Here is a 27653-nt window from a genome sequence, read left to right as displayed (position 1 = left end):
TTTCGTGAGGTTCAGTTTATTTTTTATACTTAGAAATGCGAAAGGAAATGTCAGATCTACAAAGATAGAAATGAACATTACCAAATGATTTAAAGTATACTGAAAATGTATCGATTCTTTGTAATAAAATGTATATTTTTGCAGCCTGTAATTGAATCTTGCAGTGCATCTGATAAGATTTAACTCGGTTATCGGTCGAAGTAGACAGAGAATTGAGATAATGTAGATAATGTGTCCAAAACTCACACAGAGTTCTGTGAAGGTGAGAGACTACGTCACCACGAAGCCACAAGTAAAACTTTTCGGAAGATTTGAAGTAAATTCCATTTAAAGAATGTTTCTTTCCTTTTTTTTTTCTTAGCTCATCAGTAAATTCAAAATTCTGAGATTATCCTTTGTGCCACGATGAATTTTACAGTAGGCTTTCATGTCCTCCAGCGTCTGTCTATCTCCCCCCCACCCCCCCCCCCCCACCCCCAGAAACTACTCTGCCACCTCGACAACTTCCACCCGCTTCCCCATTTTACTCTATCAGCTTTGTTTGTTTGCATCATTACGCATTCCCTGACTCGCAGGCGCACGTCTACATTATCCAGTTAGAATTCAAACTTTTTTAAAACTGCAAATAAAATTCTGCATATGCGGGCCGACTGTTCGGAGGAAATGAAATTCCACAGTCTTGCTTCTTGAAGTCTGTTTCCTCTTTTCTGAGCCTGGGGGCTTCTGCAAACACCGCGTTCGGGACTTCGATCCTCGATGTACGTTATTCTGACTGCAGATCGTCGCCGTCTTCTCGGGCAGTCCATTCAAAAGCAGTCAGTAAACTCAGAAAAGACGGGGTCTTAAGCTACGCCCATGACAAGGTTCAGAGGCTCCTAGAATTACAACATATTATTTTAACAGAACAGACAGTTTAAATAGAAATTGAAAAACAAACGTAATGAAACATCACCAAAAAAAAAAACTACAGAAATCATAATTGAGTTTTAAGTTCTTAGATATATTTTACACCTGATGATGGTTTTATAAAAACCGAAACATGTTGTGTAAATGTTCCGAAATGTAAATCGATCAATCGATATGGAACATGAATGATATTTTATTATCTTAATTATAAGAAATTTTAAATATTGTGATCAGACGGATTAAAATAAATAATAGAAATAATAAAGTTAAAACTTGCGTGTAGTCTACGATGTTGTTCTTCTGGATTGTCCTGTAGACTCGTAGGTAGTTACCAACGTTTAGGGAAAAACATACCTCCTCCATCTTCGAGACGGTATTTACCTACGAATCAACACGACGTCACAACCCACGGTGTGAACCTCAAATCTCACATTGCATATGGTCGCTGACAAAGATACAGCGAATAACAATTGAACTAACATTAATTGGATGCGTAGCAAACACTGAACTTACGTTTCTGGGTCGTGTTCGAAGACAGAGTCTAATTAATACACCAATTATTTTCCAAAAAAGTTGACAGTGGAACTATGGTTCCGGAGAATTAGACGTAAATACGTCTATACGGAAAGGAAGTTTATATATTGGCTTTATTCTAAATATTTCCTTTATAAATCCTTTACAATTGAGATAATTTTGATTAAGACTTTCCTTATTTAACTTGAATTAGTTACGCTTAAGATGGGTCTGTGGTAGCTGAATGTAATGTAAAGTAATGTAATGTTTTATAGGTAACAACAATGCCGAGTAAACAGATGGCGTCTCCTAGGTAACCATCTTACACTTTTTCGTAACAGTTTTTTGCGGAATGACACTGACCCTAAAATATAGACGTATTTACGTCAAAAAGTTGGTTCTTACAGTAATCTTTCTTAAATTCTGAGCAAATTTATCTGGCCAAAAAAAGGGAATCCCAAATACTGTTCGATACATAAATTTAAATATGCAGTCACGTGATCCAACAGGCCAATGTTCCAGCTCAACAGTGTTGCCAGTATCTGCACAAGAACATCACCAAACGTAGTTGGTATCCTGTGTTTTCTAAACAATGTATCACAGAATATCGTTGTTGGTGCAACGTAGAGTTAGCAATTTAATTGTTCCCTGGGCTGTGTTTTTCGCATGTACGAACGTATGAGCTACAGTTACGTTAAATGCCACGCGAGACTCCGGAAGTGATTGGTTAGGGCCGGAAAAAAAATGTAGCGGTTACTAAAGACGGATGGACATAATCTTTGAGGCGACGGAGGACGGCATATCATTATAACTGACAGACAGACAGGTAATTTGCTCATATAATGATGATGTATCAACCGCAGACGTTACACAGCGACAAGTGAAAGGTGGGATTAGAATTGAGAAGAATACGGCAGTGGCCGATTCCAAGGCACTATTTCGTACATGGAACTTCTAAATGGCCTGGGTATGAGACAGGGATGAGAAAACTAGGATTATCGTAATTTGTATCGACGCCTCACAAAAAGAGGATTTACGTAAAACCACGAAGTGGATGGTGGATCATATTTAAACTATTAGACACGTTTTCTGCTCAGATAAGTGTGTTTATCGACTTTTGTAGTAATTATAACGAACATTAAGGCTGGTTCTCAATTTTAATTGCTAACTTAAATTGCTGAGAACAGTAGAGTGAGTAACAGAGTTGATAAGCTTAGTAAGATAAGATAATGTTTTATCGTGTTGACCTAACGAAGAAGCCGGCAACATCAGTGCACAGCGTTCAAAGTAACTGGCGTTAACAACCCTGCTACAGTGGTATTGTGTCTGATTTGTATTCCGGAGTTTGGAATAAGGAAACAAGCGAACACGTCAATTGCAGAAGAACCATTTCTCGCTGAGAGCCGAGCGTTCTTTTATAGTGAACTGGTGGTGTTCCTGACTCACCGACAGATTCGGAACAATGCTTAACAAGTAACACGCCATCTAGAATATGTTTTGGTAAAAATATGGCACGAAAGAGGGACGTATGTGATGGTGTTACATGCTGAATCATGCAGGAACCCTCTTGAGATTTCTGACAATTCTCTGGAGCTTCACTGAGATTATTCATGGATTAGATGCAGGGGGGGGGGTTTATAGGGGTCGTGAGATATGTTCCTGCAGTTTACCCACTACACGTAGTAAATTTCATTCATTCAAAAGCTTTTACTATTATAATAACAATACTAATATTTTGTAAGGTATTTGAAGACCTCGTTCTGTGGAGCTTTTAAGAAAGTATGGAAGGAAATCTCGAGTGTCATGCTGAAAGAATTATGGTGCCCAGTGATAATGTTATTGTTCTGGGTTTTGGCATCTACCGACAGTCCACACGGCGTCAAAACCCGGAACAATAACCCGGAACATAAGGCGAGCTCCCTCACTGACTGGAAGTCGCCAGGATCCGGCCCTACCGACACGTGTTTCTGTCCCACCAGCCACTTCCTCTAAGCATGCGATTAAGGTGCTCTATACGGGGCTGTCGAGTGGCAGTGGGAGATGAGGGTTGCAAATTTCGAGCTAAATTTATTGGAGAAACGAGGGGCGAAGGGATAAGATTGCAATTTGTGTCTCAGAAGGATGATCGGTGATAAGGTCTCCAGCTGGCGAAGAATTTTTAATATGGTGTGGAGGAGACAATTTGTGACCATACATGCAAAACAGGCCTATATAATTTTCTATATTTTCTCATCTTAAATCTCTTACTCCCTACCAAAGCCTTAGGCATGAACAGTACCACGTCAATGCCATCTCTAGGTTTGTTTACACAATCAAACTTTGATTACAAGCAACGATTAAACTTGCCTCGATCTTCTTTAAAGACAAGACGACTTACTTCTAGAATGTTACAACGTCCGGTCCTCTAGAAACTGACCGATATTGCAGAGGTGTTTAGTACCTCCATCATACGGGCGAAGTGTATCTGAAACGTCTGTCAATTTCGACCTTCCGACGAGTCTACACGGCGCCAAAACCCAGAACATCACCACCCTCACTGTCGTTAAAATTTCAAATTTCACGTAATAATTTTCCTGGTTTATTATTGTGTTGATTTTTCACGTTAACTTTTACTTAATGCATCGAGTGAGGACGAGAAGTGGATCCCTGCCCCTCCATTTTACTATGAATCAGGTACGTACAACATGAGGTAATGTTCAGCCTAAGGGCCTACCTCAATCAATACGGGGGTTCACGATGTCGTCTGCAGTCCTAATAAACCAACTCGCCAGATGCTCGTACATAAGTAAGCACTTTCCCCCTAATAACGGAATCTGTTTGAAACGGAACCATTAGGATTTCAAACTTGCACTGCGCCTAGCGATATCGACTACTTGCTTAGTCCCGCTTTGTATTCCAAGAATTCTTAGTTCGATACCAAAACCGATTAGGTTTTATCCAGGTTTCTACGCGTAAAACAGATCATTGAGTGCTGATACACACTTATTCACAATTCAGGGTCGTTCTATTATCGCTGTCGCATAGTATTTGCGAACTTAACAACAAATTTGAGAGAAACCAGACTTTAGAAACAATTGGCATTTCATCAGCCAAAGTTCATCCGGTATGGCCGATATTACACCAACAAACATTGTCTTAGCCGCAGTGCACGTGAGGAGAGATGCCAGTTGAAGCAGACATGAAATGATATCGTAGAAAAGAATCTGATATCGATACATAGACCTACTTTGCGCTGTTACTAAGCCTCACGACGTATGTATAAATGAAAAAGTCGCAAACGACACAGTTGCACCGAAAGTCACTAGTTAGGACTCCTTTTTTATTCGGGAAGCCTTGGTTCAAATCTCGACCTGGAGACTGATTATCGTGATTGAGGTTTTTGGTGGTTTTTCCTCGGTCACTCCAGGCGAATAAAGGAGAAGTACTTTAAATACAGCCACGGTAACTTCGTTCCAAATCCAACCAATTCATTATTTATGAAACCCTTTGAAGCCAAAGCTCGTGTGAATAATATCTAAGAATTTAGTCCGTACCACAGAGAAGACACAAAATTTATTAATTATTAGCCAACCCTGCTCAAGCAAATAATTGCTTGTCACACGGAGAATCACATGAAACCCAAACACGCATCTTAAAATAAGCCACAAAAGCCTTCTCCCTACTCAGCCCCTCCATTCACAGTCGAAATCTCTCTCGACTCTGCGTGATATCGATACTAGGAAGCCCTTGAGAAGTTCAATGGGAAGTGGTCCAACATTTATTCCGAATTCACAGTATTTCATGGCTAACTAACTAACTAGATGGCTTACCGAACCCGAAGGTTCATCACCGAATTAACCAAAGTCCTCCACCGGACCCTGTCCTGGGCCAACAAAATCCAGTCTCCTTCAACTCCTATCTCCCATAGATCCCGCCTGAGATTATCCTCCCATCTACGTCTAGGTCTCCCCAGAGGTCTCTTCCCTTCAGGTTTCCCAACCAATACCCGTTGCACACCTCTTGTCCCATCCATGCGCGCTACATGTCCCGCCCATCTCACTCTTCTCGACTTAATCACCCTCACAATACTGGGGGAGCAGTACAGATTTTTAAGCTCGTCATTGTGCAGTTTTCTCCACGCCCCATCGTCTTCCCTCTTAGGCCGAAATATCCTCCTCAACACCCGATTCTCAAACACCTGCAATCTGTGTTCCTCCCTCTGAGTGAGAGACCATGTTTCGCATGGCTACCAAAAGTAAATTTGCATTGAGCAATCCATAAAAGAAAACTAATATACAAATTAGTTACGCTGCAAACACTTACGCAGAGTATGAATAAACCATCTGATAAAACGCGTATTATAATGTACTGTTATCATAAAACCAGTTTCACACCGAGGAAATGCAAGGATCTAGAGCCCACAAAGCCAGAGATAATTACTTCGGAGGGCGTTGGTAAGATAAATGGCGGAAGGTCTCCGGGACGACACTGGACCATTTCCCTTGTCACGGAGGTGAAGATGACGTTTCCTTCCGGGCTGTAACGCCGTGTGGACTCTTAGGTAGATTCTGACATCTCAGAGAGACGTGTATATTGGAATGCGTTGTGGACATCTTCTGGGTTCTTGTACCGTGTAGCCTGGTAGAAGTCTACCGACGTTTCAGAGGTGCTTCTTTGCTCCATCATCAGGGCGATGAGTTAACTACTGAAACTTCGGTCAGAGGGTGAGGGTAACCGGTCTCGGGGCTGACGTCCCGAAGACACTGGTGAAGTCGAATATAGCCTACCATTGTAATGGGCCTTCGAGCTTTACATGTGTGGATGGTAGAACAAATATTTGTACAGCCTCCGCATATAAAATGAACTATTCCGACGTTCAAGACCAACTTTTTCAGAAAGCGATTAAGCAATTGCGTAATCCAATGTCAGGCAAGTTCCACGTCAGGCGGTCACAGTGGGCGGGGATCAGCTCTCTGTACTGGCTAAGTCGCGATACTAACGAAAACATCTCTAGATTCATGTTTCACCCATTTCAAGGGAATTAAAATGCCTCTCAGCTTAAATTTTTTTAATCCCGTTGGCATTCGCTTGGACTGTTTGTAGTCAAAGTTACGTGCCCTGATCGGAATTCGAATCAGCAGTCCCACTGTTTAAATACGTCCAATGCCGTCACTGTGATATTTTAGAATGTTTGATTTTCGATTTTAAATCATTTCGGGATTGTCTTTCAACTCATGCGCCTGTTGGGGAATCTCTGGTGAAGAAATATCCGGTACTAAGGAACAGCTGCTTAGTTCTCCTGATGGTTACGTGTCTTCCAAGACACAATTCTCCTTAAACTCGGCATTTACCTAACTTAGTTACGAAACTTCGCACGCATGATAAGAGTCATAATATAGACGTCGCCTCGCGCGGTGGAAATGCAGCTCAGAATTTCTATGAATATGGATAACCCGGTGTTTTGTCATTTCACTCATTCTCCCTAACCAAGCCAAGTGCCGACTCTCAAGCTGTTGCCCTGCGAGTTACAGGGTGTCCCAAAATCACTGCCAGGGCTGAAGATATTCTTATGGGTTTAGGCGTTGGTAAGTGCCGACGTTTCGGAGAAAGAGGAAGTAACCGAGACTTTGCAATTTTAATTTCACGTAGACGACAGATAAACCCCGGAAAACAAAACATAAGGTAGGGCAGAGCATATACAACGTCAAAGTTTCACAATAGAAACACCAAACCAAAGATTTTGAGAGAGTTGAATGAAAAGTATGCGCTTGAAATGGATTTTGAGACCGGTACAGGCTTCAAGTCCCCTAACTAGTGAAAGTAAGAAGAATATAAAAACTTATCGTACTAGGTCGACCAATTTTTCTTACAATTTCACACTAAGTTTCCAGAAATTGAAAACTTCAGTGAATTTTGTGACGTACGACCTGGGTTCGATTCCCTGCAGACCAGGATTTTATCTTTGAAACAACGTCCAGAACGAATCTGGGGACACACACAGCCCGCTAAAAACAGTCTGTTTCCTGGTTTTATCCCCCGGGGATAAAGTGGCCGGAGCGTGAGGCTAAATACTACCATAATCTTTCTATTTCCAAGGTTAAGAATTCGTGAGTCTGACAGAGGGTTCTAGATTATCTGGACAGACTTTAGTCTGCCCGTTGGTTCAAGGCATCACTCGCTGCTCGCCAGTGTTTTGTCAACTGTCACGAAAGGTAGGAAAGGAACACGACGGGGTTGAGAAGTTCGCTTAGGGGAATGTTGGAGGGCAGAGCTTGTCAAATGGGACCGGATGAAGCCACCCAGCAAGACATTACAAACGCCGGATTATTCCACCCGAACACAATGTTTTCTAATGAGGCTACGCTATCAGCTGCTAAGATTATGCAGTGTCGAATGAGAGACTCCAAGAAGGAAATCTGTGGACGTAAGTCTGAAAAAGAAACATGGTCACTTGGATGTGACTCACTAAGAGCTACTCTCTCTCTCTCTCTCCACACACAATATATATATATATATATATATATATATATATATATATATATATATATATATATATATAACCTAAGGAATTACAAGCCTCAAAATCTGTGACACATTAGCAAACCAACTCGAAGTTATTTTTATGGAAAAGTAATTACAGTTTTTCGGGAAATACAATTTTTCTTTCCGAAAATAATTACGTACCCAGCCGAAGTGACCCCGAGAGATTTTTTTGGTGATTCTTACGCGCGTATGAATAAAACGCTTTGTGTTTTCGTTGACCACAGAAACAAACCAAAATGCGATTAGATTAAAATTCGGTTGAATTTCCATCAGAGGAGAAGTAAGTGTACTGTACAACTGTTTAATTGAATTTGTGGTCATAAAACTTGTTAAATTAATTAGAGCGTGCCTGCACAAAACGTACAGCAGAGTACGCAAATGTCGTATTCGTCTGATGCGTTCTAAATTCTTCTTTTGTTTTTTTTGTAATTCGTTCCCTCGATATACAAACAAAAAAATTTACAGTTTTAAGCTCACTGGTAACTATGCTTTGACAATCAATAACTGCCCACAGAAATCATTTACAAGTTTCTTATGCTTCTGAAAATATACGACGATTATTTTCCTAGTGATCTTCGTAATGGAGGCGAGTTGTGTTTTCTTTGAGGTACGAACCGCAATTTAAATACTATTTAGACGAGCTACATCTTCAAAACATTAACGGAGCTTACGTTTAGACCAACATAAAAAACAAAACACGACATATTACTAGAATTTTGTTCAGTAGGAAATTACGTTCTCTTTTTACACACGAATCTAAGAACCAGTCCAATTCTAGAGAGAGAGAGATGAGAGACTCTGTCGTACGTATAATTCCCAAAATGTAACGAAGTGAAATATGGCCACAGATAAACAAGAATCCTAATTATTGCGATAAAAATCGGGCTTAGAGACTCGGGAGCCCCCACGAAGGGGCTGCTGCATTCTGTTTAAAGCAGGTACTGCGTGAGTTCACGTATACTTGTTCCATATGAAATATCTCCTCGCCAGGATTAGGCTATATCGGTGTACTGGCAGATAATGGTGTCAGAGCTGTAAGAAATGAGACAAAACAGCCTTTCCCCAGACAGAGACATGTAGCATGTCTTCAAACGTATAGTACAAATGCAGTTAAGTGTGATTTCAGGTTCGACAAGGACGAAAATTATAATCTTACCAGCGCAAATGCGTAGTCATAGCAGAGATTTAGATGAACCCGACAATTACTGTTAAAAATTAAAAAAGCTGTTCAAAGATAACTCGGCACTACAATGGCGAAACCACACTGACTGAAAAAGTGCCTGAGTAAAACCAGTCATAACACACACACATAACAGAATTCTACAACGTAACATAGGAAAATATTACCTAAAATTAAACACTTAATATTTAATTGTATTCAGTTTTCATTTATTATATCAAACATAAATTAAAATATAAATGCAATTAATGTTAATAGTAATTATATTAACAGAACTCTAATTGAGTGTCCTGTAAAGAACTTGCAAGACGAGTAGCAAAATGCTCCGATATCAGAAAATTATCGCGTGGCACAAGAGTGAGCGTAATGAGGACCTCTTCTTGTATGTTTAAAACTCAAAATGTAATCAGTTCTCCAAGTTTTGGCTGATAACTGATACTTTTTTCCCTGCGCAAGTTCGTTTCCCAATACACACATTAATGAACACTAATCACTCTTAATAAATAACCCACAAAAAAGACTTTAGAACTGTTCATCCAAATCGACCAACAATTTTTATGCAGCTCGTGGATAATTTGAAAAAGAATTTCTGAATGACAATGTATCGCTCCACCGACACCTCATAACGTCCCATTCTCTGCCGCAGAAAGAAGTGCGCTTTGTTACGTTAAGAGGAAAATTAAAAGACATTCCACAAACTTCCGCCACATTCATTTTGGCTCAACACAGAGTTCATTTCGTAAGAAGATAGATCAAGTAAGATTTGAGGTTTTCACGACAGTGAGTGTGAAGATTTCTGTCTTCTGGATTGTTGCGCTGACCTCTGAAACGTTGGTTAACATCGACCAGACTACACAGCGCAACAACCCAGAAGACAGGAATCTTCATACTCTGATGAAGGAGGCAGTATGACCTCTGAAACGTTGGTAGACATCGACCAGACTACACAGCGCAATAACCCAGAAGACGGAAATCTTCATACTCTGATGACGGAGGCAGTATGACCTCTGAAACGTTGGTAGACATCGACCAGACTACACAGCGCAATAACCCAGAAGACGGAAATCTTCATACTCTGATGACGGAGGCAGTATGACCTCTGAAACGTTGGTTAACATCGACCAGACTACACAGCGCAACAACCCAGAAGACAGAAGTCTTCATACTCTGATGACGTAGGCAGTATGACCTCCGAAACGTTGGTTAACATCGACCAGACTACACAGCGCAACAACCCAGAAGACGGAAATGTTCAAGATAGATCAAAGTTCAACCTCTGAACGCGCTTATATGAAGAATTCAGTACGATACAAGGAGAACTTCATTTTTATTAGAAAAAAGTTAGATTCCTAAAACATTTAAAAAATCCTGTACTGTAATGAAAATATAACAAGCATCGATCTAATTTAATTTCTTCAATTACCAAATAATTATTGTGTACATACACTAAAAATAATATTTGATACTAATTTTACTTAACACGAAAATTAATAGGTTACGAATTTCAGAAGACAAATTACGAGTACTTCAGAGGACCACTAAACTATTTTTCAATCACTGCATCTCTTCTGTTTAATTTGAATCTCATTAATGAATTAAGGCACAGAAAAGTCATTACCTGGCTTAATAACATTCTCCGCACATCCTACGGCCGCAGGCTCCGTCTTGGGAGGACATCTCGTTGTTGACGTCACGGCGGAAGCTTTAGAAAACTTTAAAGTATCGAGGGGTGAATACGGGGTGGTCGCTCTCCCACCCACTTGTGCAGACACCATCTTCTTTTTCTCGTCCACTGGAACCAATTCGAGGCCTGGATATTTCATTGTTATCTTTTCTGCCTGGTAACAAGTTCTCTTCGAGAGCAGCGTTTCTTCGTAATTTAAGAAGGTAGACTCGTCGTGTTGCATCTCCACACTGGGAACTGGCGTTGGAATGTACGTGGAATAATCTCCTGATGCATAAAGAAAGAAAATGTTTCCATGAGTGGGACACGTACCCATTCGCAGAATCCTCCCCCTCCTCAACAGATAAGGAACTTCTTCTGATTAGAGAGCGTAAGCAAAAATTATACTTAATTAAGAAAAAAAGACAAAGAATTGATTTTATTTTAGTTATAGAAGAAACGACAGAACATTTGTCTATTTTGTAGAAGTAGCGGACTCGCGAACATCTTAGCGTTACAAAGTTAACAGTTGAGTCAACAAAAATGTACATCAAATTTAGGAAAAAACAATATTTGTGCGTACGGCTACTTCGGACCCACTGTCCAATTATGGGAACTGAAATTTCTTCAGCTGACAATTTAAGCGTTCCACATTTATACGCTAACTCTGACATAAACGTGCCTGGAACTTCCAAGTCATCTTCCCTCCACGACGTCTGACAACAGATTTGCGCACATTTCCAATATTCCCCAAGAAAGTTACATTCCCTTTCCTACTTCATCTTCCTGGATCTGACAATCTTAACATCTGGCAAAAAGGTAAAAATTATGGAGCTGCTCATTACGCAATTTTATCCTCGTTCCTGCGACTCCATTTCTCTGTACATCGACTGACCTCGACGGCTTTCATAAAAGTTCACAGCCATTTTAGAGTAAGCTCGTACCAGTGATGTGCTTTGAAGTAGAACTGATGGCGCACGTTGTGGACAGGGCCTCGGCTCCGGCCTCCGCGTCATCTGGCGAGTGGCTAATCGAAGAGATTGGAGAATCCTGCGTCTCTGCATGACCTGTTGCTGAGCTGGGATTTCTTTTGCACCACTGGGGCAGTTCTAAAAATACTTCACATCCCTCCTCAAGTTCGCGGGGACTCCGACTCTCTACAGAACTGCTGGCGTGGGACTCGAAGCTGTAGTCAGAGTCGGCAGAACTCTCCGTCCGCTGGGAGCTGAGCTGCACGGACTTGTGAGCAGTCCACTCATCTCCGTCCGTCTTGTAGTACTGCCGCCTTCTCTCGGAGACCTTCTCTTCCACTTCTACCGAAGCACTTTTCCTAGGCTTTTCGATTGTTTCAGCACTGGCGCTGGCCGCTCCTTGATTTGACGACAAGGAAAGCTAAAAATAAGCAACAGGAGAAGTCTGTAAAATTACCACAGCCAGCGACTACAGGAAAAATTAAAATAAGCACAACTACAAAATAATAGAGAAAAAAAAATTATGATTTGTCATCTGTGGTTGGCGTAGGGATGTAGCCACCCCATCGCCCAGCGGGATGTCACTGCAATCAGCCACCCGAGTACTAGCGGGAAAACCAGAACTACAGAGGTGGTAGGAAATGACCGACCTCAGCCTCGACGCAGAGGACGGCCAGCCAGGTGGCTCAGGAGGCAGCCCCTCCAAACCTGGCAACCAGTCGTTGGGCCAATCACTCGCACTTGGTTTTTAATACAATTCAGAGAAACAAAGATTCCACGGAATGGAGGAGATGGACCGAGCAATCAACCCCGACTCTACAAAGGCAAAAAGGGAGATGAGAAAGAAGAAGTCATCTGTGTCACAAAAATATGGGGTAGGTACAGAGTAATATTTTTTATCAATAAGTGATTACTGTCTAAACAGAAAACTGTCTGCAATGTAAGAATATTCAGATCTCTCAGAATTACAATAAACTGTACAATACTTTCCATCCCTACTGATGTATAATTCTTGTGAACGTAACTGTACTTTGAGTCTTGAAGCCGCAGTCAATGAATCTGTGATTGAGATTCAAGCCAATAAATTGTGAATAAATGAAAGTCCCTTACCCCTTCAAGTCCTTGATAATCCTTTAGGGATCCTTCAAATACTTTTGGCATGGCTTCATGAGAGACGTGCTTGCCGCCCGTTAAATCATCAGAAAGTAAGAAGTAATGTAGTTCGTCTTCAGAAGCTACTTCCTCTCCTATAAATTAAATGCACAGAATAATTAGAAGGAAATTAAATGAATTAAATAACGCCGAGCCTAATATTATTCTAGCGCTGACTTTGAATAGAATTCTCATTTCTATATTACTTAATATTTTATTAATGGATGGAGTTGGCTCAGGATCGTGTCCGGTGCTGGGCTTTGGTGTTGTCGGTGTTGGACCTGTGGGTTCTGCTACAGGGAGTTAGTTAGTTTACAGTTTTCCTGCATACGAACCTATTTACATAAAGTGTGACGTTGAGGTAATACTAAAATTACTATATAATAACGCAGACCTGGGAGGTGAGAGACGTACTGCGACTACACCAATAACTTTTATTTACAACATGAAGCATGTGCTATTAGACTGTTCATAATGAAGACGTCAATTTTAATCTTTTGGATTATGGTGCCTCCTTACTCTCTGATTAGTTATCAAATTGCCTTTCCCAGTTTAAGAACAAAGAAAAGAAATTAAACTGTTGCCCAGAATTTGGGATCATCAAGAATTTTACTGGTGTCCTGCCGTCATAATACCTGCATCACGGCTTCCTTCTAGTGAATCAGCCGGTTCAAGTTTCTTTCTTGCGGAGTGCGTAAGGCCGAAACCCATTTTGGCGCAGGCATATTCTTGGGCACTAGCAATATCTTGAGGTCCAAAGATATCCTGTGCATTTGCGATCATCAGTTCTATGGCTCGAGTTTGGTGTACGGTATCTACTAAGGAGTTTAGCGACGCGCTGCCCTCAGCTGTGCGCAACAGAGTGGGTCCAAACACAATGCCCAAGTTACTTGGAGGCATGTTGTTAACGTCGGCATCACGCGCTACCCTCTCCAAATGCTGCATGAGCATCGCCAGCGTCAGGTGATGGTGGCGCGGCAGCTTACGTACCAACTCCTTCAGTTCCTGTGTTGCCACGCCTACTTCTGCCGACGAATCAGAAGGACACTCTTTTGCTATCCTGAAAAACATAAAACAATAGCAATTGTGTTCTACTTCTGTACCTGTTACCAACGTTTAACTTATATAATGTGTATGTACTCGTCTGCCTACACATAAAAACCTGCCATTTTCAGTGTGGCATCACTGTGACTCCTTAAACACAGCTGTAGCATGCTTCTTCACACAAGCTTAAGAAAATTTAAATTTAAAAACTCACATTTCACCCCAACATGTAAAGAAACACAACAGCAAGAAGTATTTATTTCTGTGGAATAAGCCCATTATATTCTCTTAGTTAATAAACAGCATTCAAGGAATGTAACCCTAGTGTGAAATTAAGGTTTAACGTAATAACGATACGTGCTTTAAATTTGAAGCAGTTCTGGACTTTTGAGCTTTCTCCTCTTAGTTGTATAATTATGCAGGAATAAAAGGAAAATAACATGACTTCTGTGCTTTGCTTTATCTTACCTCACAAATTCTGCGTAGAGGCAGAATGTAAGAAGGGGTTCTGGTAACTGCCGCAGATACAGTTTCAGTACATTCGCGATGACATTAGGGTGGATATCAGTCAAGTCTACCAGGTCCGCGCCATTTTCAAAAGCCTGGCACAATTTCTCTACCTTAGATTTGACACCGGATACTCTATAGATACCCTGTAATTGGAAGATTTGATTATCTACAGTGTCAATTTGCTCAGTTCATATTTAATACTACTTAAGATACCTAACACCGAACTTAAAAAACTTTAATCACAGCATTAATTTTTACCATATCGTAACTGGGGATTTAACTCCGGGGTTAACAGATTAGTGTTACGCTAACGCAATAAACTAACAGTTAGGCAGAAGCCAGTCTAAAAATAAATCTCAAATACTTGAATATAACACGTGGGACTTAAAACAAAACTTTAAAAGAAACAATAACAGAAGAAAGACGAGAAATACACGAGGAACCGGACTTTAATTTCTTACCTTAATTAGCCTACCACGAGAGTCTATTTCATCAATGCACTTGCAGACAATGTGTGGCACGAGAGTAGCCGTTTCAGTCAGATGTTGACCTAGATCCACTCCGAAAGTTGTCATCCTCCGTGGGAGACGCTTGTGCCCGCACTGGATGGCCAAAGTTTCAAGACACTTCTTGTGGCAAGCTAATCCACACTGCAAACCAGTCATAATTAGAAAGATACTGGCACATTCAAAGTGGCAGTAAAAGCCTCTTTTTTGTTCCTCATGAATTGCTGTAGAGCAATGACAGTGTAAGTGTTCTCAAAGTGAAACTAGTAACATCCAAGGTATTAACCTCAGTCATTACGCTAAAATTCTAACACAGAAACCCCTGATGATTGCCCTTTAAAGGGTAGAATCATGTTGGGTTGATGTAAATAAAAGAGACTTCTTCTTCTTCTTCTATGGCTTTCTGGTCCGTATTCGGTCCATGGCCTCCTCAATTCTCCTCTTCCATTCGGTCCTCCGTTAGGTCCGTCTGTCCGAAGCTTTGATAGAGGTTTCGAAACATCTTCCTCTTTACGGTGCAAGGTTGTTAGCCTTGCGACCAAACGCCGACCTGGAGGACCAGGGTACCTGTCTTAGTCTGACCTCTCCCCCTCGACCAATCTGGCTAGGGAGACCCTACCAGTAGCTATGCTACCACCAGCGTAACTCTTGGAGTCAAAGAGACTGATGCATTTTAATGTTTATAATCCTATTGTGTATAATGAAAAATATTAAATCGGTACGCTAACCAACGTAAAAATCACAACCACCTTCATCCTTCTCACCTCAGTACAGTCACATCCCTGGAAGTACACATATGAATCACATTCTCGGCACCGGGATGGAGTCTTAAGTTTACGAAAAGCGTGCGTTTCTGCTGCTTTGGACATGCAGCTCTTCTGCCCAAGATAACTGGCATCTGCAAAAACAAATTGTTCTAAGCAAACCCAATTTGCCCAAAAAAGTGTAAGCACATGTTTCTTATGCAGTTATAATTGCTGTCATAGTTTTAAAATCAATCTTACAAAACAGAGTTGTGATAGCGAAGATTCGACTCACCTCACAGTAGACATACTAGGATGTTTTGTTAGTCATAAATGAGTTCTAACAGCAGTGGACGCATTGGCTCCGTTAATTAGCGCAATATACGAGAACTGTAACACAGTATTACTTGAATAAAGAAAGAAAAGTCAACTACGTAGCTGATGAATATTCAATCTTAATACTTGCCATTATCATTGGCGTTAAGTTCGTCACACGAGGACATTCCGATGAGCTTGCGGTTGGATGTGGGTGACGGCTCATGGCTCTTATTGCTCTGACTGCTGGCGATACTGTCGGTGTCACTACCAGCCATACATTTTGCATTAAACTTCCCTTTTCCTGCAAAAACAGAGTCAAATATTAATTTGTCCATGTATAGATAAAAAACTTAAACTCGTTATGGGTGTGTAATTACCATTGTGATAAACCACCAACATGAATGCCATAAGAAGTACGCAAAATCACTTCGCTGCAAAATATGTCGTATTAGAAGACAGCTGTTTTCTAGTTTGTAGAACAGTAGGAATTTGCTGATGTTTCGGAGATACACGCTGTCTTCATCACCATCTTACACTGGTCCAAATATTTTTTTACTTTTAAATTAACTTACCTTGAAACAAGTCATCACTTTCAACAGAATCGGTTGACTTTCTTTCCTGATCCAGGAGTTTATTGATTCCTTTAGAGTAGGGTTGAAAACTGAAAGGCAACTGAGCAGGATCTTTAAGAGACACCAAAGCAGTTGGCAGTCTTTTGACAAATTCCGCGTACTGCGTCCCTGGATCATAAAGCTGACTGCTCTCACACAAAGTCTGAAACTGCATGACAGATTATTATCCACAATGCTCTTAGTAATCTGTCCAAGAAAAGATGCATTATCATTCAGTTTTCAAAACTTTATAATTTTAACTCATTTCGCTTTTGTTGATCACGAAAATGTGTACGTCTCTATTCTTATAAGTCAATTATGGCAAATATTAGATACTGGAAATGAGCTGGAATTTACTGAATTGGTAAAAGAATTATTGTAAGGAACTGCAGCATATGAAAAAAAAATTGGAAAACACTTTCAGGCCCCATAATGCTAATAAAGGGCCCACAGAAAACAGTAGCCTAATACAAATACTTTCCAACATTTATGCTTAAAATGTATTGAAAGTTTAGAAGTGAAATTATCATACAATGAGTGTACCAACTGATGATGACTATTTGATTACAATACATTTTACAGACCAATATTTAAAGTGAATCAGAGTTATGATCAGTGATCAGGGCTTTATGAAATGCACGTTCCTTTCTTCACATCCAGACTTACCTGTGTGGCAAGAGGTGTGCTCAGCGCATGCTGTAGCTGGAAGTAAGTGACTGTAACAGTCTTAATGATGCAATCACTCTGCAAAATCAACTCACGTACGCGCTGCAGAATTACCGACTTCATCTTCTGCATGTGCGTGTGGAATTCATTGGCCTCCATCACACTTGCCTTATACACTGCCTCTGCTTCTAGGGCCTGAACAGAATTATTCGCCTGAAGGTACTACATCGAGATTTGCTTTACATATAATTTTATAATACTAATCTGTACTGGTAAGATATGAGTATGACACTGAATCAATTCAAAACTAATAAATGTGGTTTAGTTTAATCAAAACAGATGAAGTTGTCAGAAGAGTAATTAATAATTCTGTTAAGGTTTCTTCATGTAACGTAAGTACTGATAAGAATGCTGTGTAGTTACTGTCATAAGAAAGAATAAATGCAAACTTGTTGCATAATTGTGTTCACAGAAACCTGGAGCCAAATTCTAAGATGCAGAACCTCATTCCAGATTCCACTCGGCACCATCGGCCAAGAAGCTCATATCTATTCTTTCTTCTCTACAAGGTGAATACATAATTTATTTTACTGACATTTTGCAATGCTATTTAACATAGTACATTGTAATTGTAATGTTATATCTGTACTTTTATACAGCTATAAAAACACGAAACAAAGGTCAAACTACTGACTGTGAATCACAAACATTTATAAATGTCGACTTAAAATGAATTTTAAACATAAAATATCCAGAAGTGATCTGCAAGAGCTCTGGATCAAAAGAGGACTGGAAGAAATTGTAGTGAAACTGAGAGAAGGAAATGGATTGGACATGGCGTGACGTGGAAAAGAACAGAACAAAGAGATGCACTGGACTGGAATCCTCCAGGGAGTAGAAGCAGAGAAACACCAAGCAGACCTTGAAACAGAATTTTGGCAACAAAAAGTGTCTGTTGGCAGCAATTTGTGGAAGCCCTGTATTCTTCTCGAGTGTGACAGAAATGACAACATGACAGCCCATATTTCAAACAATATCAGTGTAAGTCAATTGAACATTTCTTCTCATATTATCTGTTAGAATTTAAATCAAACACAGGTAAGCCTCTGTTCCCTGCAACAGTGCATTGGTACATCAAAGCATTTCAGAATGTTAATATAAAAGTAATCCTAACCTTCTGCATAGCTTCATCATTTGTGACTTTCCTTTTATCAAGCTTCCCCTGTGTAGACTGGTCAATCTTTTGTGATTCTTCACGAAGTTGTTCCCATTCCTGTTGACACTTCATGTAAGTGCCGTGTACTTTCTGCATTTGTGTAACCAGTTTGTGCATATGTGCAACTTCTTTGAACCATAGATCCTTCACCTGCTTGCGAATCTTGTCATGTTCTACACGTCTTGCACTCAGTGGCTAAAATCATAAGAAACATTAGTTTAGGGGCCCCACTTAATGGTACCTGCACCTTGTCGTGGTGGTGGGACTTGAGTACCTCAGTGACCCCAAGAGCTACTGGTAGGGCCTCCCTAGCCAGATTGGTCGAGGGGGAGAGGTCAGACTAAGACAAGTACCCTGGTCCTCCAGGTTGGGGGTTGGTCACAAGGCTAACAACCTTACACCATAAAAAGGAAGATGTTTTGAAATCTCGATCAAAGCCTCGGACAGATGGACCTAACAGAGGACCGAACGGAAGAGGAGAATTGAGGAGGCCATGGACCGAATACGGACCGGACAGCCATAGAAGAAGAAGAGAAGTTTAGGGGATTAATGATATTAAAAATCAGTACATCATAATTATATTGATGTGGAGATGAGATTTCAGATTCTCACAGCAGCAAGTATGAAGATGGCTGTCTTCTGGGTTGTTACACTGTGTAGTCTCGTAGAAGCTTACATACATTTCAGAGCTACTTGCTGTATCATCAGGGAGATAATCTTCTGCCAAACTACATGGAGCAGCAAAAGTCTACATTCAGTCACAGGTCAGAATTAGAGTCATTCATGAAGAGTGACATGGAAAAGGAAAACAGTCACTAAACAAAGAATTATTTGCTCAGTACAAACTGACTAAATTGTCAACCAATTCACTAGAAGTATGATGTAATTCCTCATCAGTTATAATTATTCGGAAGTGGAGGTCATTCATGTTTTGTCCTTTTAAAAACAATATTGAGGTGTGACGAACAGACTGCCTCCTCAAATTTAGAAGAAATGTCATGGCTCTGAATTCAGTATAATAAACAGAACTGTCAAAATGTTTTGACGCATGCTATTACAACTGTTGACATTTCCATATCCATGAATACATGAATAAGAGTTGGCTGAGAAGTCTGCTCTTTTGAAAACCAATCTATTAATGCAGCTTGGAGCCAAATAGTATTGACATCTAGACAGGAGTGTCTGTATATCGAATGAAATTACAACAGTTACAGTTCAAATAAACCTAAAATTTTAAAATAAAATCAACCCAAGTTATTTTCAGGTTATGTGCAACGGTTTGAAAGACTGACTTTCTGGCAGTTAACCGAGTATAATATTTACCGATACACCAGAAACATTTAACAAGTATGACATAATGTTTAATTCTCACCTCTATAAACTTCTTCCCTAATAGCAGACTGCATGTGATTTGATTGGATTTGCTGTTTTCCATGTCATGGTCCAGTGCAGTGCAGTAGATAGATTGGAATGGCAAGTTACACTAAAACATGAAGCAAAATGAAATGTGATAGTTCAAAGCCCTGCCACTATCCAAGTTCCTCGCATAATATTCAAGGTTTTATATGCGTAATCAGTATTTTAACAGATAATACTAGTTCTGAGGTCACAGAAAGAAGTTCCATGGATGGCGGGAGTGATGACGCTCGAGACTTGCCTGTCTTTGCCTGCCAACTGTCGCATTCTCCTCAGACTCCCTCTGGCCTGTGCGGCCAGCCCAAAGAACCAGGATTTCTGTGAACAGAATGGCTAGATGACTGGAGGGGAACACAGGGGAGAGTACAGGAGATAGGAACATAACAGCTGAAGGGAGATGAGGATGGGACTGATCCATGGGACTTATTTCCACAGCCTCAGTATCGTAGTCTTGGGACCACAAACTTAAGTTACGTTTTCTTACAAATATTACATATCTTTATTTCCTTTATACGTGTTCTTTACAGTTTAGTTTTAGTAAATAACACCTATGGGTCCATCCACATCTGTCCATCTGCCGCATCTTTCATGGAATTATTTTAAGGGTGACCATGGACCACACTGCTGCATCAATGGCCTTAGATACCATTCTTGTATTTCATATTACTTTCATTGCCCTGCTAATATCGTCACCCATAAACAACATTTTTGGAATGGTAGTACTCTAAAGTGTACACCTTTCCTAATTTGTTAGGTACTGTTCCCACATACTCCATCTAAAGAACTGGGTCTGACTGCTTGCCAACTTTGCCACTATTTAAAGTGATAAAATACTCATTTACATAAGGTGCATTTAATGCCAAATCTAGGTAAAATCACACGTAGAACAAACTTAATGACTTACCAAAAATACAAGGTTACAATAAAACAATATCTTTTTATACAATTTTGGATATTTTTTTTTCTTTCTGTAACAGCATAGATGCCCTTTACCAATCTGACATTCTGGTTTCATGACTTTAGACTTACCTCTTCATTGATAAGTGGCCGGACAGTCATTGCTAGTTTGCTTAGATTCTTGGTGTATTCCATTTCAACGTGAGATCGTTTCTCCACATACATCATAACATCTTTAGCATACTTTGACCACAGTTTTGCATGTTGCAATGCAAAATCCACTCCTTGCTCCAACAGCAAGAGCATTTCATCAAGTTTTTGAGGTGAGAGATCACCTGGCTTCTTATCTTCTGCTGCTCCTCCGCATTCAGCATCTGACGCCAGGTTCTCACAAGACTGACAATGCAATATTAATACTCTCTGAGATTTGAGGTTGTCATGAAAATTAAGATATCAACTTTGATCTCCTGGGTTGTGACACTCGGAAGTCTTATACATGGTTACCAGTGTTTTAGAGGAACATACTGCCTCCACTCTGTATATGGAAGCAACATGTTCCTCAGAAAAGTTGGCAACTACCCACAAGACTACACAGTACCACAACACAGAAAATCTTATCTGAATCAATCATTTGTAAAACCACAAGCACAGTTTTTGAGAGAACTGAGCTACTGTTACTATGGCAGTGACCAAGGGCATACGTATCATTTTATTTTTTTTCTTCAAACCATTCTGTTACCTGTTTATTTCCTTTTAATCTACCTCAAGATGTGTATTACTGAAAAAATTTCCTTTGCTATTATGAAGAAAAAGCGAAAGCCACAAACAATAAAAAATATACTGCAGAGTTTTAGAATAACGGAATGATGTAACGATAATGACACACAAATTTGAAAACACTGTCCTGCCTCTTACAAGACCAATAGAAATATCCGTTATTTTTGCGCCTTTTCACTATGAGAGAGACAGAATGTAACAAGATGGAATAAATTGCACAATAAGGAGCTACATAATTTGTATTCTTTACCAAACATTAATGGGATGATAAAAATAAGGAGAAAGAGATGGGTGGGGCATGTAGAATGCATGAGAAAAATAAAAAATGCTTGAAAGGAAGACACCACTTGGAAAACCTTGGTGTGGATGGGATTCATCTGTTTCAGAACAGGGACCAGTGCTAATAAAACTCTGGGTTCCATAAAATATGGAGAACTTCTTGACTTAATCTTAGGATCGCGAGAATCCTTTAGTGTCGCTGCCTGCTACAGTAGCATTTATAAAGAATGACAAGCACAAAGTATGATGCACCATACCTTTGTCTTGCTGGACATAGAACTGCACAGGGAAATGTTGCTGTCCAGATCCCCCATAAGATATTCTGAAACTCTGTTAAAAGAATAAAATAGGAAGACTAGAAAACATTGTCTTGTATTACATTTTATGTGATAATTATACCTCTTAGGCAGTTGATGCATAGGGCACTTCTATTTTCTCTAAAATATCATTTGATTATTCAGTCATCAGAATAAGGATATAAGCAGTAAGATGTTGATTACATATTTCACATCTAATTTCAATTTCAATAAAAATTTCCTTGGATATTATCCATCGTCTAGTAAAATATAAAATATAAAACGTAATAATATAATAATATCCAAGGAGATTTTTATTCAAATGACTCTTCACCATCGTCAAGAAGTTTTAGATTTGATCTAATTTCAAACTGAAACTGTTTTTAGTGCAGGGGATATTTCATTTAAAATATAATCGTAACTGCAGCAATATTTGTAAACTTTGGTGATATCAACATAACAAGAAAAACAAGTTGTTTTTTAGTCTTTATTTGTTAGGAACTTTACGACAGATGCTGAAAATTTCTAGCATCTTCTAAAAGACAAGCATCCACCCTTCTCAGTAGGTTTTGTCTGAAGTGTTTCAGGGTGTGTTGGCTTAAGTCTGTTCTAAATTGTGTTTCAGATCCTCCAAGCTTCGTGAGTTACTCAAATAAGCTCTTTATTTGAAAAATTCCCACAGAAGGAAGTTCTGGAGGTCAGTATTGTCACAGATAATCAATTTTTTGAAAGTCTTATCAAAGATTTCTGTGGTAATCACACTCCTTGTAACATGAAAGACAGCAAATAAGACAGAGAAAAATAAGATATTTTATCAAATAGACATCACCTGATATTACATTTTGTGTTTGGATAATCCTTTGTTGACTTTGTGTGGTTATACTCCTTGCATATTTCTACTCATAGTTTCATGTTACGAAAATTGTAGTTGGTGTATAGTCATAGAGATTACCGGTCCCTGTTTAAGTTAGCCAAGAATTTTTTAACCATTGTTTTCATAAAATTCCTCAATTATTCTTAAAATATTACTATATTCTTCAGAAATGCCCACTATTTTAAAATATTAATATCTGTATTTTTCACATTTTAAAATTGGAAACTTTAATCACACAGAGAAGCGTAAACATCTATTTGCCTACCTGCTACTGAAAGCCAAAGCCAGTTGATCGATGGACTCAAAAATCTCTTTGTGATCCAGCTGTTTACCTTCATAGTTATACCCTGAAAACAAACCACATTACAATTCCTTTCCTGTAAGCAGTTTTCTTCATTTGACTTGACACTCACTTGAAGACCACTGAATGACATTAATGCTGAAGGCAAAATAAGCCCCCATTAAATACTCTAACCATTAAAATAGAACTAGTTCTAGAAACTAAACACAAACTATGCCTGAAAGTTGTAAAACTACATCATGCTCATTTTACATGCATATATACATGAATTACTCTAGGAGCTCCAATAATTCAATGTATCTCAACTTAATATTGTAAGCAGTTAATTTGACTGATAGATTTGTGATGTTCTTAAACCCTGCACGCAATATACAGTAAAATTCCTCAAATAAGTCATGAATAATTTCTGGTACTTGTGTGTTATTGGGACACATCACTTTAAAAATAGGTTAGGTTAGGTTAGGTTAGGTTAGGTTAGGTTAGTGTGTGTGGATAAATTACATATACTTGAAAGTTATTATATTTTATTTCAACAAATGACAACTAACCTAACCTAACTTAACCTAACCTAACCTATTTTTAAAGCGATGTGTCCCTATAACCCACAAGTATACCTAATTTCTCTACATCACTCTTGACTTACTATTCAGAACACAAATCTAACAGCAAAACTGAGTGACACAGTATTACACAAGAAAACAGAATGATGAACAAAACGTGTGACCTTTCACTTGCTGTATGAGAGTCCCTGCAGTTACCAGGAGTTCAGTTGACTGGAGTGCTGGGTATCTGTCCAGGACACTCCTCAGTATCCGCAACACCTCTCCAAGTCGTTCATGAACGGCTACTCGTATGGTGTCGGGCTTGTCTGAAATGATTTTTATAGGTTAGGTTACACCCAAGGTATGAAGAAATGTAGAAGGTTGCACAGACACAGTCAGTACCTTCGTGTGAGGTTGAAGGTTCTCATAGCAGTGAAGATGTTGATGTTGGTCTTCCGGTTCACAATACCACGTGAACTTGTAGGTAGACATCAACATATATGAACTAAAGATGGAGGCAGTATGTTCCTCCCAAAGTCTTATTGAAGATTTGGTAAGACAGACAATCCCACAAAACACTGCCATTGTAGCACAATACGTATAAATTAATATGGAATAAAATTAAAACTGAAGGTATTATTAACAAACTTACCCCTGTCTGTCAAATCAGGATGGAAAATCTTTCGAAGTTTTCCAAGCGCCTCCTTGAAATTACGTACATCGTGGGTGAGGGCTGCTATTTCTTCTTGTTCCACAAGAGGGCTCTCCATGCTGCCCTCGGAACTGATGCTGGCCATAGAGATGGAACGAGGAGAACTAATGACACTTCCTAGCACTCCCCCACTGGCACTATGTCTGGCTCCATCCATGCTTCACCTTTGGTGCTTGTGACCTTTTGAAACATAGTGATTTCTAAAATGTTTCAAGACTTCACTAAATAATATTAAAAGAAATTCAGTTTTTACCTAAAAGAAAATATAATGCATCATCAATATAAAAACAGACTGGCTGAAGCTGTTTAGGGAAATAAATGCTGTTTCCTTTGAGAATCATATGAAACCCTTGAATACCCACTGTGGGCAAAATGAAGAGTCAGTGAATACAGACACACTGTTCTTAAATTATTTAAACAAATGAAGGAATTAGGTACACTACCGGTCATACATTTCATGGAGCACTACGGACTAACTGAAAAAAAACAAATGTTCTTTGAATACCCCGCTCACGAATTCCACCTCAGATTCGTAATCACAACCAAATGGACGAAGATCTTTGGGAAAACCTTACTGAAAGCCACAGATAACACTGACATGAAATCGTAATAAGCCACACACTTTAATACGAACATCGATATGAATATTTAAGTAATGCTTTCAGGAAACAGTAAGGAAAATATATGGAGGTGACCTTCAGACACCAATATTTTAAGAGTGCGTCAACAAATTTATGCTTCCAATCGTGTATGTGTGAGTTACTGTCACGAAAATGGGGCTCTGGACAAAAAAAAAAAGGCCTTGATTTAAACCCTAGGTAGCGTTCACAAGGAAGGAACAAGCAATAACAAAAGTCGAAAGGTAATACATGTTGCTTACAGGAATAACGTGCATTACAATACGAAGCGTAGGGATATCACTCGGTGATACGCGATACGTATCGCCTGTAGCTATGCCTTGTGTGATTCCATAGATAAATTTACGCGAAATGCATCACGGTGGACAGTAACACAACTACTGAAGAGGAACGAATTGTGAAAGTTCGTGGATTGCAAACAAATTCTATTCTATTGTTCTGTAGAATATGCGGATACGCAACGATCATTTCACTCACCGTCTGTTTTGGTGTTAACGAATACGCAATATATCTCGTATTGACGTCGTACGCATCTTTTGACAATATTTTTGGAATCGTAAATTATATTTTTACGTATTTTTCCTCCATTGAAGTGAAGTAAATTTCATTGTCATAATTTAATTTAAAGAATACACGCCAAAGTGAGTTGAAAATCTTCGCCCTATTTCACTACTTTGCTCTGTTTTTGCAGTTGATGTGGTACCTACCAATGTTCTACAAATTGCATGATCCAAGGAAACATGGTTCTCAATACAGATTAATATTCAGATAGATTTCGACGCTGTATACTCTGTTGTGGCAATCATATATTGCCAAATTTAAACATAATGGTAGAAACGGGCACGTACTTATTGTGGACAGCAGCATCTCGGCTGGCGTATTTATATCTTCCACTTTCTAAAACCTAAACATTAAGCTGTTTCGCTGCTGGCAGTACGTACAATGAAAATGTTTAAAAACAATGTACTAACGAAAATATTTGGATGAAATAGAGATGAATCTTGTCTTTATGGGAGTGAAGAAATACTTTCATTATCCATCCTATTCAAGAGTATAGTTAGGGTCAATGAATCTAGGGGAGATGAGAATTACATGGAAAAGTGACATTAATTACGTATTCAGAAAAGCACAAAATGGTTGCAAAATATCGGTAGGGAACTCACCAAGAAAGAAATTGCTTAAGAGAACGAAGATTACATGCGAAGTGGTAGTTTAGTGGGTTTAAATTCGACTCAACAGCGGCCAGCATACTAAACAGCGCAAACCACACCTAACATGATTGCCAGGGAGGACAGAATTCGGGAAAAAAATTAGTTCGCCAGTAAATCCTCTGAACGATACCTATCGGATTTGCTCATCTTGAAGTAAACTACCCGCCTACACGGCTGTTTCCTAAAAGGAGTGCAGAATTTGGTTCGATGTACCGTACAATGTAGGAGTTTCTTACCGTGCTAGACAGCGTCACCATCACTTATTGCCTTCACTCGTATATCCTCCATCTGACACCATGTTGAATATTAATACGACGGCTGATGTAATCTAAGGATGCATGCATGGATATGTGTGTCCACACTTTCAATGTGTAACAATTTCTATGGGGGAATGGTCTATTTGCATTTAATGACGTTGGAACTGTATTCGGAGAGTTTATGTTAAATTTGCCTATGTCACAACTATGCAGTTTATATTTGTATGAGAAACAAGTATTTGTGCTATGACATGTACAACAGCCTTGGCTTGGGCTAAGGATGTATGAAATGTAAATAAGTTCTATTCTGTCATCATTCGAAGCAGTTTCGAATATCGTTCACCTTTACCATTATCAGCGAGAGAGTGATTACAATAAAATGCAACCATGTACAGTTACTTAGTACACTACTGATACTGCTTAAGAATTATTTTCCGGTCTGAAGAAAACAGAAACTATATGATGAAAAACAAATTGGTACACACACTAGCTTCTTGAAATCCTTATTTCTTCTCCCATAGATTGCACTTCCCGTGATGATTATTATATGATGTCACAGACTCAAAACAAACCTTGTATATATGTTAGCAGGAAATCCTTGCAGGGAAACAGAAGTTAAAAAGAATTCGGACTAATGAAGGTTAAGTTTACCTTCGTGTCGGTCCAAACGTTTCACTGATCTAAAACAAATTCCAGTACCTAAAACTTAAGAAAGACTCCATAAACCGCTGACACATTTCTCAGCCTGGTTAATTTGAAAAGCACATAATATCAAAACGCCAACCATCTCACTCGCCCCTACCGAAGACTGGAGCAGCTGGCCTGCCGTCTCTCTGCCAGCCAGTTCTATCTTTAGACGCACGAAGCAGGCATTACAAACTTACTACGCGAAATGGACAGAATACTTGTAGCTCATACATACGTCTCCCCTT

The 27653-nt window shown here is 39.4% G+C and overlaps 1 protein-coding gene across 7 annotated transcripts; it reads right to left on the bottom strand.

Moving 5' to 3' along the window:
* Positions 1 to 27653, bottom strand: LOC110833428 (rho GTPase-activating protein 45). 7 transcript variants are annotated; one of them, XR_015537095.1, is made up of 20 exons: positions 27294 to 27653; positions 24556 to 24795; positions 24086 to 24229; positions 23326 to 23407; positions 22148 to 22220; positions 20967 to 21230; positions 19894 to 20004; positions 18480 to 18716; positions 17306 to 17500; positions 16601 to 16808; positions 16177 to 16329; positions 15732 to 15865; positions 14923 to 15111; positions 14420 to 14604; positions 13543 to 13967; positions 12866 to 13002; positions 11729 to 12176; positions 10740 to 11072; positions 1184 to 1287; positions 1 to 875 (listed from the first exon to the last, which is right to left on the bottom strand). XR_015537095.1 is itself a non-coding variant. In XM_022071464.2 (19 exons), exons 2-19 carry the CDS (start codon positions 24770 to 24772, stop codon positions 826 to 828), a joined length of 3585 nt encoding a protein of 1194 aa, XP_021927156.1. In that variant the 5' UTR covers positions 24773 to 24795; positions 27373 to 27653; the 3' UTR covers positions 1 to 825. The 7 variants fall into 7 exon arrangements, 1 of the variants encoding a protein (XP_021927156.1); XR_015537094.1 differs by having other exon boundaries at positions 27373 to 27653; XR_015537096.1 differs by having other exon boundaries at positions 27421 to 27653.

The sequence above is a fragment of the Zootermopsis nevadensis genome, unplaced genomic scaffold (genome assembly GCF_977971745.1).
Source record: "Zootermopsis nevadensis isolate Lab colony 2312 unplaced genomic scaffold, Znev_1.0 Znev_ptg000025l, whole genome shotgun sequence".
In the NCBI taxonomy this organism is placed as follows: domain Eukaryota; kingdom Metazoa; phylum Arthropoda; class Insecta; order Blattodea; family Termopsidae; genus Zootermopsis; species Zootermopsis nevadensis.
This window is presented reverse-complemented; position numbering and strand designations above follow the sequence as displayed.